Source organism: Malaya genurostris, chromosome 2, assembly GCF_030247185.1.
Source record: "Malaya genurostris strain Urasoe2022 chromosome 2, Malgen_1.1, whole genome shotgun sequence".
Lineage (NCBI taxonomy): Eukaryota > Metazoa > Arthropoda > Insecta > Diptera > Culicidae > Malaya > Malaya genurostris.
Genome location: NC_080571.1, coordinates 118,264,647 through 118,281,990, shown reverse-complemented (window position 1 = coordinate 118,281,990; position 17,344 = coordinate 118,264,647). Strand labels below are relative to the sequence as shown.

General features: G+C 36.4%; 2 protein-coding genes across 4 annotated transcripts in view; both read right to left on the bottom strand.

Moving 5' to 3' along the window:
• Positions 1–17,344, bottom strand: part of LOC131433055 (protein TANC2) — a 199,318-nt gene that overhangs the window by 180,026 nt on the left and 1,948 nt on the right. The window contains exon 1 of one of the 3 annotated variants that reach the window (XM_058599798.1): positions 7,581–7,937. The exons of 1 other annotated variant lie outside the window; for it this stretch is intronic. The gene's annotated coding sequence lies outside the window, so the exon portion shown is untranslated. Of the gene's footprint in view, positions 1–7,580; positions 7,938–17,344 lie in introns of those variants that run through there. One more of the 3 variants, XM_058599801.1, reaches the window with a different exon arrangement.
• On the bottom strand, positions 15,386–16,286 carry LOC131428781 (GPALPP motifs-containing protein 1). The gene is made up of 2 exons (XM_058592826.1): positions 15,594–16,286; positions 15,386–15,538 (listed from the first exon to the last, which is right to left on the bottom strand). The coding sequence occupies exons 1-2, from the start codon at positions 16,284–16,286 to the stop codon at positions 15,386–15,388; spliced, it is 846 nt and encodes a 281-aa protein (XP_058448809.1).

The window sequence follows — 17,344 nt, the reverse complement described above, 5'->3', positions numbered from 1 at the left end:
TATTTACACGGTTTTCGCAATTAACACGGTTTCTGATGAGAGTTTAAAAAGCACTATCATTTGTTTTTAGAGAAAAATTTTAAAAAAGGGAACAGGTTGTCTTTAAGAAAACGATTATGAGAACTAATTTAAAGTTTGAAAGTTAACTTAAACCATTCACTCAACAATTCACGAGATCATTGACTGTCGTTCCATAAAATGAATAATCAGTCTTCAGATCTTCAATCCCTATCGTAAATTATACGACGACGTCTATTCCGCTTAGTTGTGGCGTATGATGTCAGCATCGTCATTGATATCAACGAGAATTTCATATAATATAACTCTAGTAGTGATTTACGTCGATGAAATTAGTTGCTTCAGCATTCTTCCTCTTTAATTCTGTCGCTGCGTGTATAGATCTTAATCCAATACCCATGTCGTCCCACTCGTGTTAATAGTCATTTTCAACTAAACTGAAAATGACTTTTAACACTCAAACGCTCGGGTTTGGATTTTCATCGATTTTTTGTTTGCGTCTTTTCAAAAAAAGTCTTTCAGAAGTTTTGTAACCGGTTCCAGTACCCTCTGCGATGGTTGGCCAAATGATTATTTTTTTCAAATTGATGCGTTTTAGTAAATCTTGCACATTTCAGATTGTTCCAGAACTGTTCCCATATACATTTTTAGTTTTTTAGATAGAATACCCCAAATGGCAAAATCGACTTACCCCAAGGCGATCTAGAATAACACCGGTGTTTTTGGACCATATCAACACCGATTAAGGCAGAATGAAATTAAAGAATACCCGGTTTTTCTGACACCAAATGCATCAAGATCGGTCAATTTATTCAGTAGTTACAAATTTTTGAAAAAAAAAATCGATGAAAATCCCAACCCGAGCGTTTGGGTGTTAAGATCGTTAGTGTTTACTACACATCGCACCTTCGGAATTGGAAAGAACTTATTCTCAAGCTTTGTTTGCAGTTTAAGTGTTTATGGGTGGTATTATCAGCACTTATTTAATTGAATGTTAAATGTTAAATTTTAAAACTGACATAAATTATGCATCTAAAACTAGAACACTCCTGAACATCATTATTTTTACGTTTCGTCTTTGACTTATCAGTGCAGAGCAGTTCAAATTGAACTGCTTAGTGCTAAACTCGGCAGTTCAATTCGAACCGCTAAGCAGACGTAAAATTTCTGCTACTTACAGAACACTTTTTGTTTTGCAACGAAGTGCAATGTCTTTTCTGACGTGCCGAAGGGTTAGCCAAATTTTGTGCTAGGGCACATAACCGTTTTCATTATTTTTACGTTTCGTCTTTGACTCATCAGTGCAAATTGAACTGCTTAGTGCTAAACTCGGCAGTTCAATTTGAACCGCTAAGACATTGCACTTCGTTGCAAAACAAAAAGTGTTCTGTAAGTAGCAGAAACTTTATGTCTGCTTAGCGGTTCAAATTGAACTACCGAGTTTAGCACTAAGCAGTTCAATTTGAACTGCTCTGCACTGATCAGTCAAAGACGAAACGTAAAAATAATGAAAACGGTTATGTGCCCTAGCACACAATTTGGCTAACCCCTAAATGCCTCCTGAACATGTTCTTAGGCACCTGAATATTATACATTTCCGAATCTGACTTTCGGTTCCAAAACTAGAGGGTGATATGAGTAAATAAGCGAAAAAATGTTCACAAATTATTCTCGGCGATGACGATTTTACCAAACGTACACTCGTAGAAAAAATGAGTTACACATGACGTAAATCCAAGCATGCCGTGGGATGATAAAAATAAAAATAAAAATTATTAGAACAAATTCAGCAGCTAGAAGTTTTATATAGAAGATCGATAAGAGAAAGTTCAGCAGCTGCAAGATTCATATGGGTGGTCTATAATATAACTGAAATTGAAACAAACGTTTCCCCAGTATGCCGATTTAGTTTTATTTATTCGAGCAGTTCTACTGTCAAATTTAAACTGGTATACACTGCCGTTCAATTTTTTCTATATTTGAATTACAAACAAAAATATTTAACAATGTTTTCCTGTTGAAATAACTTCAAACTTTTTCATATATCGTGTTGGTTTATGACCAAACAAACTCATTTCGACTATACTGAGCCCCGGTTATGCTACAAAAGGTGATTCCTAAATAGATATGACTGAACCGATTTTCACTAACTTAGGGCATATTCAGTAGTGTTCTAGTTCTAGATGCATAATTTATGTCAGTTACAAAATTTAAATCTGAATTTAATGACAAGAAAAACTGGCAGCCCCAGCAGTGTTTTACTCGTGTTTCAAATATACAAAAAATAGAACGGCGTCGTAGACCAGTTTTAAATATGACAGAAAAACTGGTCGAATAAATAAAACTAGAACGGCTTGCTGGGGATACGTTTGTTCCAGTTTTTGCTTCCATATGGAACATATGGCTGCTGAATTTGCTCTTAGATTCAAATGAAAGTCCAAGAAACCATAGACGACTGTTGAATTTTATTCAGATCTGATATCCGGTTCAGGCATTATCGTATGATGAGTGTTATAAATTCCAAATCGTCACGCAAAGAGCGTAAACACTTATCGCAACTGTTATAAAAACGATTACAATTTGTAAGTTTTGTTAGTGTATGGCCAAATGAACCTGCATCGGCATGTTTGGCTTCCGGTTTCTGGTTCCGGAAGTTCTTGAAATAGTAAACAAAACGCTAAAACGGAACTCACTACGATTTCTCAGACTGGTTCTCACATACTTAGATTTAATTGATTTTTGCTGTAATTTTTTTTATTCTGACTTTCGGTTCAAAAAATGTAGGATGATGAGTGTTCAAAATTTCAATTCACCATTCAAAATGTCTCAAAGTCGATCGTGTCTACATCAGTAATTTTAGTTCTAAATTTGAACGAACGTGATATGATAAAGGAACAAAATAATTAATAGTTTCAGTGATATTGTTAATAATATAAATAGAAATAACCCACAAATGGTCCGAACTCCAAAGCTAAAGTAAAGCCAATTCCTTTTGTAACGTTTGATCATTTTGCTTCAACAGACTCCGCGGCGATTCTGAACATACAGAACCATTGTATTGCTAGTGCTACGATCCTTGTGGCAGGATGAATATTTGAAGTGAACTTCGGTTTCCCCGAATTTGATAAATATGGTAAAAATGTTTAAGTGCACGGTAATTTGAATTCATGTTCCTATTATTTGTAATATAACGACTGATATCCGGAAACGAATCCAGGTTTGGCTAAAAGCAATTCTCTTGCAGCAAAATAAAATGCGGTTTTATTATTTGCTTACGTTTTCTCTCCGATTTTCAAATACAGTGGCAGTTCAACATGAACCACAACGCATACAGAAAGCTGATGGTGATACATTGTCTTTTCCGATGTCCAAACCAGTGTAAATTAATAAAGTAAAATCGTCTCTTATTTATAAAGTAAAATCGTCTCTTGTTTCAAAATTACAAAAAAAAAACGATTCACACATCCAAGAATTGATGTTTCGAGATTGCAGCAACTGCACAGGCCGGTCCAGAGAGCCATTGAAAGGGAAAATGTGCTCCTTCAAGCGAATTTGTTTCCTTTTCTCACTGTGCGCACATGTTTAAAATCGTTGTAACACCTTTCCTTATGAATATATCCTACGCACACCCCAAGCAATAAACTGTAGGCCTGCGTAGCTAGAAACGTGGACACAGAGAAGGAAATAAAAGATTTAGAAGATGAGTAGAAACAACACGTGTCTCTAGGAAGTAAGCTGTGCCTTTCCCTTTAAACGGAGAAAAACAAAAGAAACCCCAAGATCTTTGAACCCTCGACGTGTTCACCAGGATCACGTTGCTACGTGGTTCAGTTTGGTAGTGAGAATTTTCCCTTGGATTTTCTCACTGACAGTATGTTCGTGGTTGTATGTTGTTATTTCTACTGGAAGTCACTGACTTCGATTCCGCGTGCTAGGAAGGTCAACAACCGCCTAAAGATTTAGTTGATGATGTGCTTCCTTGTTGATGTATGGAAACGTAAGCCACTCACGTTGTGAAAAAATACTTTCGTATCGATAGACAAAATACTACGAACAGGGGTTGGCTGCTTCAACACATGCGTACCTAGATGCATTTCCCTCAGGTCGATTCTGATCTGATTCCATAAACGTGTTATTTCACAAGTAAATGAAAATGGCTGGAAACATTTTATTTTATTCGGGACGCCAGTGAACGGACGGAAAGCGGTTACCAGGCCGACTGTTCAGGGGTCTGAAATTTCACGGAACACCGTATGGAACATGTCATTCAGTCCACGGTTTATGGCCACCTATATGTAAAATGTAATAAAATATTGCGATCCCCCGTAGAACGGTTGCATCATGTTTCCTATAAGAATTATAACCAATTCCGATAACGCCATAGATTCGATGAGCGCCAAGAATTTTGAGCAATTTTAAATGTATGTATGTAGTAAATATGATATGATAGTAAAATTAAGAGCAAATCAATGAATTCTTAGCTCTATGGCATATTTAGTGAGTAATAAATTTAACATCTTCATAATCATTATTAACAAAACTAACACAAATGCTTGTGCTGTCTGTTGTTTAAGTTTATTTCCTCTTGAAAAAAAACCGACTTTTCAATTGGCCTCTGTTGAGGAGCCGAATGTCATAAACCATTCGACTCAGCTCGACGAACTGAGCAAATAGTTGTGTGTATGTAACAAAAAATATGCACTCACTTTTCTCGGAGATGGCTGTACCGATGTTTGCATTTATATTCAAATGTAGGGTTTTATGATCCCATAGCCTGCTTCATATCATCCCGATCCGAAAGCGAAAACACAGGGTAATATGCACCAAAAAAATGGGAAAAATATGCACTCATTTTTCTCAGAGATGGCTAAACCGATTTTCACAAATTTATGGCGTTTTTCATTGAAAAACACTGGTGGTGTAGATTGTTCTGATTTTGCACTTTCGAGTAGAAATTACAATGAAACACTGTCAAAAAATTGCACTTCTGCTCGAAAGTGCAAAACCGGAGCAATCCATGCAACCAGCGTAAAAGGTATTACAGTACCATAGCCTGCTATTGAATTTGATTTGGATCCGACTTCCGGTTTCGGAGTTACATGGTAATATGTGCAAATTAATGAAAACATGTGCACTCGATTTTCTCGGAGACGGTTGAACCGATTTTCACTAATCAAGATTTCTACAGCTTTGTAAACTTCCTGTTCCGGAATTACAGCGCGATAAGTAAAAAATTCCATCAATTCCGTAAGTATTTTTCCCCAGTATATAGATAGCAAAAATAGGCCCATAAAACTCACTGATAAATGCTTCTAGTATGCTGAACTTGTTAGTTGGTGGATATATAAACTTTATTCGGTCCTACTGGTGTTCCGTTTTCTGTTCCGGAAGCACCAAAAGTAGCGAAGGAAAACTCTAAAAGAGGAACTCGATTCGATTTCTCAGCAATGGTAGAATCAATTTTCACAAGTCTTGATTTAACACGAAGCTTCCATTATCTTAGAAGTAACTGTTCAATTTCATCCGGATCCGACTTCCAATTCCGTAAATACAGGGCGATGATAATTATCATGATAATAATGACCATATTAAAAAACTAATGATAGCAACAACACTGCGACTACTATATGTTCGAGGCATTCATAATCGGCCGATTTTGATACTTCTACAAATCAAATTCAATATAACAGAGTTTTTGCTATTAATCTAAATAGGGTTATTTTGTACCAATAGTCATCTTATTAGCAAAGTCCCCTTCTTATTTTATGGATTACTCGACTTTCAATTAACAAATTATGATGAAACTGGAAACAATGTCTTTGCATCGGCTCTAAGAAGCAAAACCTGTTTTACTCCTCATTGAAGAATTATAAAGCTAGTTTAAATGATTTCGCTCGGTTTTACATCGTCTTGCATAGACACAATCTTGAAATCGAAATTTCTACACTTATTCACTCCGAAATTGAAAGTCAGTTGGTAAAAACCGATTTTCACATTTATGTTAAACTCTCTAGATTTTATTCAAGTTTTCTACAAAATTTATTGACATAATCATCTAGTGATATTTATAAAAATATAAGTAATATGAGAAAGGCATCATTACACAACTGGGTGGATTAGAAAAGGTTTTTCCCTATTTTTTTTCCACTAACGAGCTATGAAATTTGCCTAGCCCACCAGTTGTGAAATTGACGACAAAATAGTACAACATTTGCCGAATCTTTGTTACAAATTACCGATCAGTACAGTTAAAAATGACATGAGGTAGTTACTGACTATAAATTATACACGCAGCCCATCTGGATTCGATCCCCAACCCCGCACATAAGGTCAGAAAACTTTTCTGTCCCGAAGAGGCGATTGACCTAAAGGTTAAAGTCTCTATAATCTATAATAAAAAGAAAAAAAATAAACTGTATAATATTTTCCGAATATTATACAGTTCCTGAACAAGGGCCGCATTATAAAACTAAAAGCTAACGATTCTTCGTACGAGCACTAATACGAAAAAGTCGATTCAACTTGGTTGTTTAATTAATGTCAACCCAGTACAGTTGAAAATGACAACTCGAACAAACTCCTTAAAAATATCATTTATGAACATTTACGCTGCACGATCATTCGGATCTTATTCGCGAGTTCGGATTTATGAGTTTTTGAGTGTAGTAGACTAATCAGAATGGTAAAATTCTAAAATAAAGCACATCAAATTGCGCCAATTTACAGGTCTTGAGCATTGATTTCCAATCAAGGTCGAGCAAATTCCGTCTAATTCGATAATCGGGTTCAGGAGCCTAAAAAAAGCGATCAATACGGCCCAGAATAAATCATCAGTTTCTCGGAAATTTATCGATTCTCATTAAGTTGGGCTCAAATGAAGTCATCCTACCTCATGATATACTGTTCAATTCCATACAAATGATTGTTTCGGTTCCGGAGTTACGGAGTCTGAGTCTGATCAAATATGAAATTCCTTTTAGAGTTATGATTGAAGACAACCATCTAACAAAATTTCATGATTGACAAAACTTGGTGATTAATCATCATAAGATAGATGTGGTAGATGTTTACTCATTGCGTTATGACGCAAAATCAAAAATATCAAAAAAGTCTGCCCTGTTCCCAAAGCACGTAGACCAAAATTCAGCACTTTAGCATTGATAGACACATTTTTGCGTATCTCCAAAAATCCAGTAGGACACACGATAACTTGATACTCGGTTCCGGAAGCCACGGAAATAGTGATCACCTGTGCTAGTAATGATTTGAATTGAAATCCAATCCAAAAACACATCAATCGCCTTAAGTTAAAAATCACATAGGCAGAATTCTTTCTTCAAAATTATTTTAGTTCGGGTAGCAATACTAGTTTTAAATTTTCAAATATGAATTATGCAACCATTGCCACAGAACACGAATATACACGAATATTCAGTCGGTATATTATTAGAGAACAGTACATTAAACAGTTGACAACAGTTAAAATTTTCATCACAATTAAAGACACATGTTAACAAAAAAGTCAATTTTTTTAAAAGAAAATAGTGATTCAAGCAACTAACCTTTCCTGATCTTGCAACTTTAGATTATTTCATCCTAAATCTTTCAAAAAATCAATTGTAATCCAAGCCTCGAGTGATGTAACCGTGAGTTCGATTGCGCCTTCTCGTACACTTTTTCGAAAAAATTGTTATAATGCACTATTTATGATACTTCCAATTATTAATTACTTCTTTTTACTTCCTCAGGAAAGTACACAAATAAATAAACAAATATACAAAAAATTATCACTTGACGGACGTACAGAAATTTTCCACAAAAAATTCCTGTTATTCGCTCAGCGAATTCGCTACATTCTGTTCTATTTAAATAGAAACGGCGCGACCGGAATGTCGAAGACCGGCGAGATGTTGCGTCTACGAAATGAAAGTGAAAACTAATCCTCAAGGAAGAGTAGACACGTTTGGTACTTCTTTTGCTGTTCAGCGTGGCGGGACTATTCGGCAGACAGAAGCAAAAAGGAAAACGGATGAGATGCAATGATACAAGGGAAAATGCGTTTCCACCGAGTGTCTTTCAAACGTTGCGTGTATTCAAACGTGTATGCTTATATTAAAATACAAATAGACGAAAAATTCGTAAAAGGTAGTTCAAAAGCTGTTGAAATAAACAATAAACATAATCATACACATATTCTCAGTTCATCTAGGTTGTAATCAATGTTCATTATATTGTTTGGAAGGGTGTTCTTAGCAATACAATTTTTATTTCGGAACCATATACTACTCCAAAGCTACTTTGCCAATTGGTGTTTATTTGAGTACTCACCAGAGTAAAACTAAAGGAATACTTCAATAATATTTCCGTACTATGTCAACTATTTATGATCGTTATAGAGTACAAAACACATAACTTTCCAAAATCACACTAAATACCGCTTTCTAATCCTCCAAGTGGTGTGATATTAGTTTTCTCTTATCATCCAAATCATTGCAATATGTCCTTCTAAGAGCAGATTTTTGAAACAAATTTAAGTAGATGAAATAATTTCCAGAATGATTCGGATGATTCCCAAAAGGCAGCTTTATCGCTTGAACTCCCAAACCTCCATTTACGAACCTTATATCGTAAAGGATCACAAACGCAGATTTGGGAGTAAAAGAATTGAACTTGATCATTGGAAAAGAGTGGGATTTGTTGCATCACTTATTCAGTTATATCTTCGGAACAATAAGTGTGCATCATGATCTACTGACATTCAGGCCCGCCGAGAGAAAATACGGGCCCGGGGGATTGCAATATTATGGGCTATACCTGATTCACATGCCAAATGAGATTTTATTTTTAATATTTTTTATTATGAAGAATAAAAATCAATTTAAAATATTCGAGTTTCCGGGCCCCCTGAAAAAGTCCTGGCCCGGAGGGACCATATTATAGTTTCCAAAAGAGCCAAATTTTCGAAATCAGTTGAGCCATATCCGAAATAATTGAATGGATAAAAGAATGTAGGAAAGAATTCAGAATTCAGTATTCAGCCATTTATTCTTGGAACTTGATACATGATCCAATAGTAACAGTCAAACGTCATTAATTGCAAGTGTACTATTCTTTCTATAAAATTCACATATTTTCTGGTAGCAATAATTCTTATAAATTGCTTTGAAAACTATATTAAACTGTATTAAAACCTGAACTGTATTAATCGATCTAGTGGTGTGAAAAAAAACTGTAATAATCGATCTAGTGGTGTGATCGTCACCAGATAATCTTACTTCGACTATACTAGTCACTCGAATTTAGGTTCCGGAAGTACCGGTAATAGTGGCCAAAATTCAAAAATGGAACTCACTTCGTTTTCTATGAGATGAAATGAAAGTTCAAATCAAAGGTCTTATGGTTCCATAGGAAGCTGTTGTTTTTTCCGGATCCGACATCGCATCATCATCAATGTCACGAACAATTACATGGTTAGTGTTTCGATCCTACTGACACTAAGAATCCTTCCAGGTCAAGCCTCGAACATACAACAAAAAGCCGGCGAGACCAGCACCTTACACTCTAAACCACCATAATACATTGACATAAAAAATATCTGAGCAACTTTACTGATTCGGCTGTTCATTATGGCAGTAGGGATAAATCCAACAACCACCATAAAACATTTTCGGAACAGTTTGTAGGGTTTGAAACCGAAATTGGGCATCATGAGAAGTTTCAAATTATTAGCTACTTTACGAGGTGTTGCAAGTATCTAGTCAGGTTCAGAGGAGAGAGTTGGTGTCACTTGGAGTACAATGCGGTGCCCAAGTGTTGCCCTCAAAAAAGTCTTATTTCAATGTGTATCAAACAACTTATAGTAAAGTAATTGATCGAAACAGTTATTTTGAGTGATAATGCAACTGTAGCAAATGTGTGTTGATTCGTGAAAAGTGTCATTTATTGAATATTGAATGTTGCTACCACTAAAATATTGATTAGGTTAAGAAATATTTATCGAAAGCAGTACTCACGTAATCACAGAAGAAGAATTGTAAAAATCCATCAAAAAGTCAAAAAATATTAAAGCTCCGGGTGCTGACTCTTTTTTCAACATAGAGCTCAAACACCTTAGCGTTAGGTTTTTCCAACATCTTGCATCTATTTTCAACCAATGTTTGGTCCTTAGTCACTTTCCCTCTAGTTGGAAAGTGACCAAAGTGATCCCAGTAATAAAGCCTGGAAAGGATCCCACCTGTCCGAAGAGCTATCGTCCGATCAGTGTCCTATCTAAACTGTCCAAAATGTTCGAAAAAACAATCCTGTCTCGTTTGTTAGAGCTTGCAGATACCAATAACATTTTTCCTGAAGAACAATTTGGGTTTAGAAGATGTCGTTATTCACCAGTTGGTCAGAGTCAATAACACCATCTCCAGAAATAACACATGGATCAACAAGTCCCGAGACTAGAGCAGAGATGGCGCTCGTAGTAAACCAGTAACCACGTCTTTCTAGAGTACTAACCTTTGCTTGAAACGGGTCAAAATTTTAAGTCGATCCGACCAGAAACAGCTGAGTTATCGAGGTTGGAGTAAAGTCGTTTTGTAGTTTGTTTAAAAAATGGAAAAAACCGAGTTTCGTGTTTTGATAAAACATTGTTTTTTAATGGGTAAAAACACCGTGCAAGCGAAACAATGGATTGAAAAATGTTATCCGGACTCTTGTCCATCAAAAGCAACGATTTGTCGGTGGTTCGCCGAGTTTAAACGTGGTCGTATCGACACAAATGACGCGGAACGCTCGGGTAGACCTGTGAAAGCCGTTACACCGGAAAATGTGAGTGAAGTGACAAAAATTACAATGAAAGATCGTAAAGTGAAGCTCCGTGAGATTTCTGAGATGACACAGATATTATATGGAAGTGTATTTACTATGCTTCATGAAAAATTGAGCATGAAAAAGGTTTTTTCCAAGTGGGTGCCGCGATTGCTTTCGATGGAATAAAAACAGCAATGAACAAAACAATAAAAACAATGGCGAAATTGAACGAATTGGGCTTTGATCTACTTTCCCACCCTCATTACTCGCCAGATTTAGCCCCCAGTGACTACTGGCTCTTTGCTGATCTTAAAAAAATGCTCCAGGGAAAAAGATTTGGCTTAAATGAGGAGGTCATCGCTGAAACTGAAGCTTATTTTGAAGCGAAAGATAATTTTTTTTATAAACATGGTATTGAAAATTTGGAAAAACGTTGGAACCATTGTATCACCCTAAAAGGTGATTATGTTGATGAATAAAAAAAAATTTTTGCAAAAAAATGTTGTTTTCATTGTTAGTCTCGGAACTTACTGATCCATGTGTTAAAGCTGTTTCGAAAACATCTGACATGATTTTGTTAGATGTTGAAAAAGCATTCGACAATGTCTGGCATGATTCATAAAATGCATCATCTTAACTTCCCAACTTACCTGCGGTAAAATTGATTAGAAACTAAGTATCAAACAGAAGTTTCGAAGTCTTCGTTAACAATTTATCATCAGATGAATTTCATGTTCCCGCTGGTGTTCCTCAAGGTACACTGGGGTCTCTTTTTACGCGGTTTTTTCTAATGTGGTTTCTTTTTACGCAGCTTTTTTAACGCGGATTTCCGAAGTTACGCGGATTTCCGAGATCACGCGGTTTTCCAAAGTTACGCGGTTCTGTTTCGGCATCAAAAAAATTTCGATTTTGAAAGTCTCAAAATTTTCCTATGACCCTATGTTCCTAGTCGATTTTCACAAAAAAAAATTTGATAAGGCGGTATTTTTACGCGGGTTTTTTACGCGACACGTATCCCCCGTGTAAAAAGAGACCTCAGCGTAGTATCCTTGGCCCAATATTATTCAATATTTTCACGTCAGATATTCCGGCACTTCCGAATGAAGGCGTACTCTCACTGTTTGCCGATGACACCTCCGTCATCTACAAAGACCGCGTAATTAGTTTATTTTTAAACAAAATGCAATGAGGAATGGATATATTGGTCGACTATTTCAGCAGTTGTAAAATATACATCAACGGAACTAAAACTCAAGCTATCGTATTTTCCCACTCTAAATCTCCGACTTTTTCTACATGAGAATAAATAAATTAAAATAAATGGCTCTAAAATAGATTGGTTGAATGAGGCAGTTTATCTAGGACTGACCATGGATAGCAAGTTTCTCTTTAGGTCACATACGGACAAAATAGTGTTAAAATGCAACATTTTATTGAGATCTCTCTACCCATTGTTAACAGAAAATCTAAATTATCACCTCAAAACAAACAAGCTGTTTATAGGCAAATAGTTTATTCAGTCATTGAGTATGCAGTTCCAGTTTGGAAAATTGCGCAAAATGTCACAAAAACAAGCTCCAAGTCATTCAAAACAAATTTTCAAAAATGATTTTGAATCTACCTCCATGGACAAGAACTTCTCATGGTCATACAATTGCTGAACAAGAAATAATCGAACAGTAAATTGAAAACACATACAATGGGCCGTATGAATAAAATGTAGCATGCTTGAATTTCGGTAGTAAATGCTACGTGTGGATCACGTTCCTGTCAAAACATGCTACAAACTGTAGTATTTACTACAAGTTTTCGATAGGTAGCTCTAGAGGTTGCTACTCGTGTGTTTGCTGATAAAGTAAAGTACAGAAATTAAAAAAGTGGCATTTTTACAGATGTAAATACGTTTTTGTTTTGTGCATGCTTATGCCAGCTTTTCCGGCTCTGTGTCGATACGGTATGCAGTGAATGCTTAAATTCGGAAGTAGCATTAACTACATGTTCGAACTTGTTTTTTATTCATACCAAGCCGCGTTATACTCTGTGGACTTTGTTTTTGAGAAGACACTACAAACAACAGACTTTACTACATTTTATTTATTCGTCCCAATAAGTTCAAAACTAAATGTTCGACTTCTAAACATCCCATTATTAGAGCGCTGCAGGCGCGCACCCAGAAAAAAATTTCGGGGGGTGTTTCAGAACATGTTGATCAATTTCCATACAAATGGAACTTTTTATATAATTATTTGAAATTTTTTTATTGTGGAGTCGTTTGTTGAAAATTATTCATTTTATTTTTTACTTATTTGAAAAAAAGAGTTTACATAATATCATACTTTTTTGAGTTTCGGAGGGGGTTTGAACCCCTAAAACACCCCCCTGTATACGCGCCTGGAGCGCTGTGTAGTTAGTGTAGTTTAGGTTAAGTAGATAAAACTATACAATTTCAAGGATATAAATCCAAATCTGAAATAAAAGTCGCAAACAATGTTCAATGCATAGGACGCTGGTCTTCAGTAGGTCTTCAGTCGGGCCAGTTGTCGTATGTTCGAGCCCCGACCTGGAAGGATTCTTAGTGTCAGTAGGATCCATAGTACTAGCCATGCAATGATTCTGTACACTAAGAATCGGCTGCGAAGCCTGTTGAAACAGAAAGGCCAAATTCCACAAAAAGGAATGTAATGCCAAGACTTTGCTTTGCTAAGCAGATAATTCCATAGATGTGAAGTTAGGAACTGTCACTAAAATATTGTAGCCACTGTATATAAATGTAGACAAAAAATGGATAATGAATAAAGTATTTAATGTAAAAAACACACACACACACACACACTTGAGCTTAGCGTAGTTCCGGGGGGATCGAGGCAAGATGCCCAAGGTGTTTTCGTGGGTAAGGTTCAGCCAGTCCCACTCACTGGTTCACAATAGCGGTAGCTTGACAACTACCGAGCGCGTGAGCTGGGAAAGTACATAAGGTATTTCACCTTGTAAAAAAAACACACACACACACAACATTCGTTGACGTTGACGAAGCATTCAGTTCTTCACTCGTTTCTCTTCTAATCGAAGCTCAGTTTTACCACCGTCAGTTGATCTCTTGAAGTAACAAAATATCTTTTCCAATAGTGTGAGAGCGGCCTTCAAATGATTCAAGATAATAGATGATAGACAAATTATATAGCCAAAATATCATTTACAGAATATACATAAATCAATAATTTCCTCCTTCAGTTTTCTTTTTTAATACTTTACTCCATTTATAAATATATTCATTTGAACTTGCTTACTACCAAGAGTGAAGACAATGAAGCATCTATACTACTTAGCACTTGAAACTGAGTAAGCAATACTTCAATTGACTAGGTGCGATTATTCAACTGACGATGAATTCTGGGAACTTCACTTGAAAATAGCACTTGAAAATAGCAGCAAAAGTCAAATGAATTAGTAGGAATATGCTGACGGTCAGTGGCCATAAATTTCATTTTTATCTCATATTATTCGATTGAAAATGAAATTTTACCGCACTGGTCAGAGTGTGAAGTTTACTGCAGTAGAGAGATCGTCAGTGTGTTTCACATTCGGTTTCAATTGAATTGAATGAAGTTTTACAGCACTGGATCTGCATTCGGGCGTGGCCGCCGTCGGTATTGATCAGCATGCAGGGATCAATGCAGTTTACACAATGTGAAACTATGTGCAATTCCCAAGTAAGTTGTTTCAGAGAAATGTTTTGCAAACTTTCTTGCTTCTGATCAATAATCTAGTAGCAACACACGGGCGGTCTCTAATGCTAAAGGACTATTCACACATTTCCGTTCCGGTTCAGTTCCGTGACGGTTCAGTGAAAATGCCTTCAGTGCACCGTCAGTGTTCTTTTTTTTTTGTCGGAACCCTTCCGTACAGTTCCCGTTCTGGCACATCAAAGGCAGGGACATACCGACTTCAGTGAAAATAGAAAATATCGGTGATGACGAATTTGAGTTTGCGGACGGACGCTACACTGGCGGCGAGCTGCACTGAAACGGCACTGTGCCGAATAGGTGTGAATCAGAGAAGGCAGATCTGCAGATTTGACTTTTGCAGACTTTTGAAAAGCTGGTTTTTCGCAGACTTTCATCAACATTGACGAACTTTTGAAATTGTTTAGCGTATCATACGTTATACATAAATAAAGACATAGTTGCTAACTGCAGAGATCACGTAAATCTTATGTGATGATTCTATTCATTTCGAGGGATGTTCGTATAACATTCATTTTCGTCACGTAAAATATTCAATTTGACATTTGAACCCATTTTACGAGATTTTTCAAGTAAATCGAACGTGAATTTTGAGTGTAGGTATAATGCCTTTTCAAGTATAATTGTACCATATTTATAGAATAAGGGACAATTATGCGTAAATGCCATTAAAAACATTACAACACAATTTCAAGTGCCAGTCAAATTAGGAATTTATTTTTGTACCTTTTGTTGAACAGTTAAAACAGTACGCTCACAATACAAATTATATCAGCACTTCTAAACGAGAAGAAAAAAACGCCAGCTGTAAAATAATTTGATGATCTCTACAAAAACTTAGATGCTCCGCTAGAAAAACGCGTGTCCAACAATTGCGCTTTCTTGAAAATAGCTTTTTTCTGTGCTTCGTCGAAACGGTTTGCATGCAAATCGACATTGCGATCGAAAGGTCTTCGCGTTGGTTCAGCCGTGTCCTGCTTCTGTAACAAACAATGAACATTTAAGAAAAGTAATTGTTCTAGCGACAACACTAACCTTTTTTTCTTCTAATTTCTTTTTATGTATGTCCAACAAGGATTTATCCCGCTTGTGCTTCTTTTTGTGTTTTTTTACCATTTCTTCTTGCTGTCTGTCCCGTTCAGCGATTCTTCGACGTTCTTGCTCCTCATCGCGATCGCGTGTTGTATCTATTGACGAACTGCTCGATTTCTTTCGTTCTTTATCGGATGGTGTATCGGTCCAAACGGTTCTATCACCTATGTCTTGTTTCTCACGGGTACGAAACTGTCGCGCTCCAAGGCCCATATCACTAACCTTTCGTACGTCAGGTAATTTGAGCATCCAATCTTCACGAGACGTAACATTCACATTTTTCGGTTCATTAAATCGATTTAATTTTATTTCAAGGGCACGTTGTTCTAGTTCCACATTCATTCTTGAACTGGAGCCACCTGGTAGAGGACCGATCAAATCTTCGTCATCCGGAACCTGTTCCTCTTCAGAGAAGGGTGAAAGTTCTGATTCCGAACTTTCCATTGGTTCAGTGTTAATTTGAGTATTGCTTGGCAAAGCTGGTCCAATTATACGCAAATTTTTATCAGAAAGTTGCGTCTCTTCTACTAGATGTTTGTTTGCTAAATCTGGAGGAAGAGCTGGACCAAATTCATCAGTCTTTTCTACCCCTTCTCCACACTCATTATCAGTCAATTTGTCCTCCGAATTTTGCATTGTAGGAGGAAGTGCGGGACCAAAGTAGTTTTCGGAAACTTCTTCTTTACCAATGTGTTCATCTTGCGAAGAAAGGGAAGATACAGAAATATCTAAAATTCTATTCTGTACGCTTTTCGATTGCTCGTCAGTATTTTTATCTAAAACTATTGTTTGGGTGTGTGAACTGCTGATTATATTATCGGAACTATTCTTCCGCTCTCTTCTGCTATGTGAAGATCGCTTTGATCGAGATCTAGATCTGCTTCGATGACTACGATGCTCTTTTTCTTTGCGTTTTCTTTGATCTCTACTGCGACTACGACTTTTGCTTCTACTACTTGTTCTGCTACGTCGGCTAGTATGATTACTATCGCGCTTTTTATAGCGATCCTTTTCTCGATCATTGTCATGACTATGTCTTTTATTAGATGATACTAAGCGTGCGAAACCAGTAGAAGGTGAATATTTATCCGATTCATCCGTTTTGTAACGCGTTGAGGTCGTTTTGAAACGTATTCCAGAATCGGAATCCGAAGTGTCGCTATCTGACATGATACTGTTTACTGAAACAAGAAAATAATAGAAAAGTACTAAATATGAAACATATCATATGTATAATGTACTAAATAATTATACGACTATCGAGCGAATCCTGCGAATTTTGAGCACTTAGATATTTGAAAACTGGCTATTATAAAATCCAACGCTCTGCATAATGAGAAGTGAATTTTCGCTTTCTGTAGATTTTAATGATTAAGTCCAGTTGTCTCTCTCCTAGGTCTAACATGACAATTATTGAGGTCGAGTTTTTTATTCGTAATGGTTGAATTTATTTGATGCAAATATTACATTGAGGCAGGGCTGGTCGATGAAAAGGTAACCTTGAAACTCGATATGCTTTGTACACGAAATGAGTCATCGGAATTCTTACTGAGCTTACTCCTCCCTGAGTTCTGGGCTATAGATATTTGGATGTATGAACAAAACACATGGAAACATTTTTGTTTTATAAACCGCTGCAAGTAAGACCTGGGATAGGTTAAACATACAGGCCCTTATTACCGTTCTCACTTCCA

Excerpts from the sequence above, each read along its gene's own strand:
- LOC131428781 (XM_058592826.1), bottom strand. The coding sequence starts at position 16,286 with ATGCAAAATTCGGAGGACAAATTGACTGATAATGAGTGTGGAGAAGGG. Across the intron at positions 15,539-15,593 it reads AGAAATTAGAAGAAAAAAAG|AAGCAGGACACGGCTGAACC; the intron begins GTTAGTGTTGTC and ends TGTTTGTTACAG.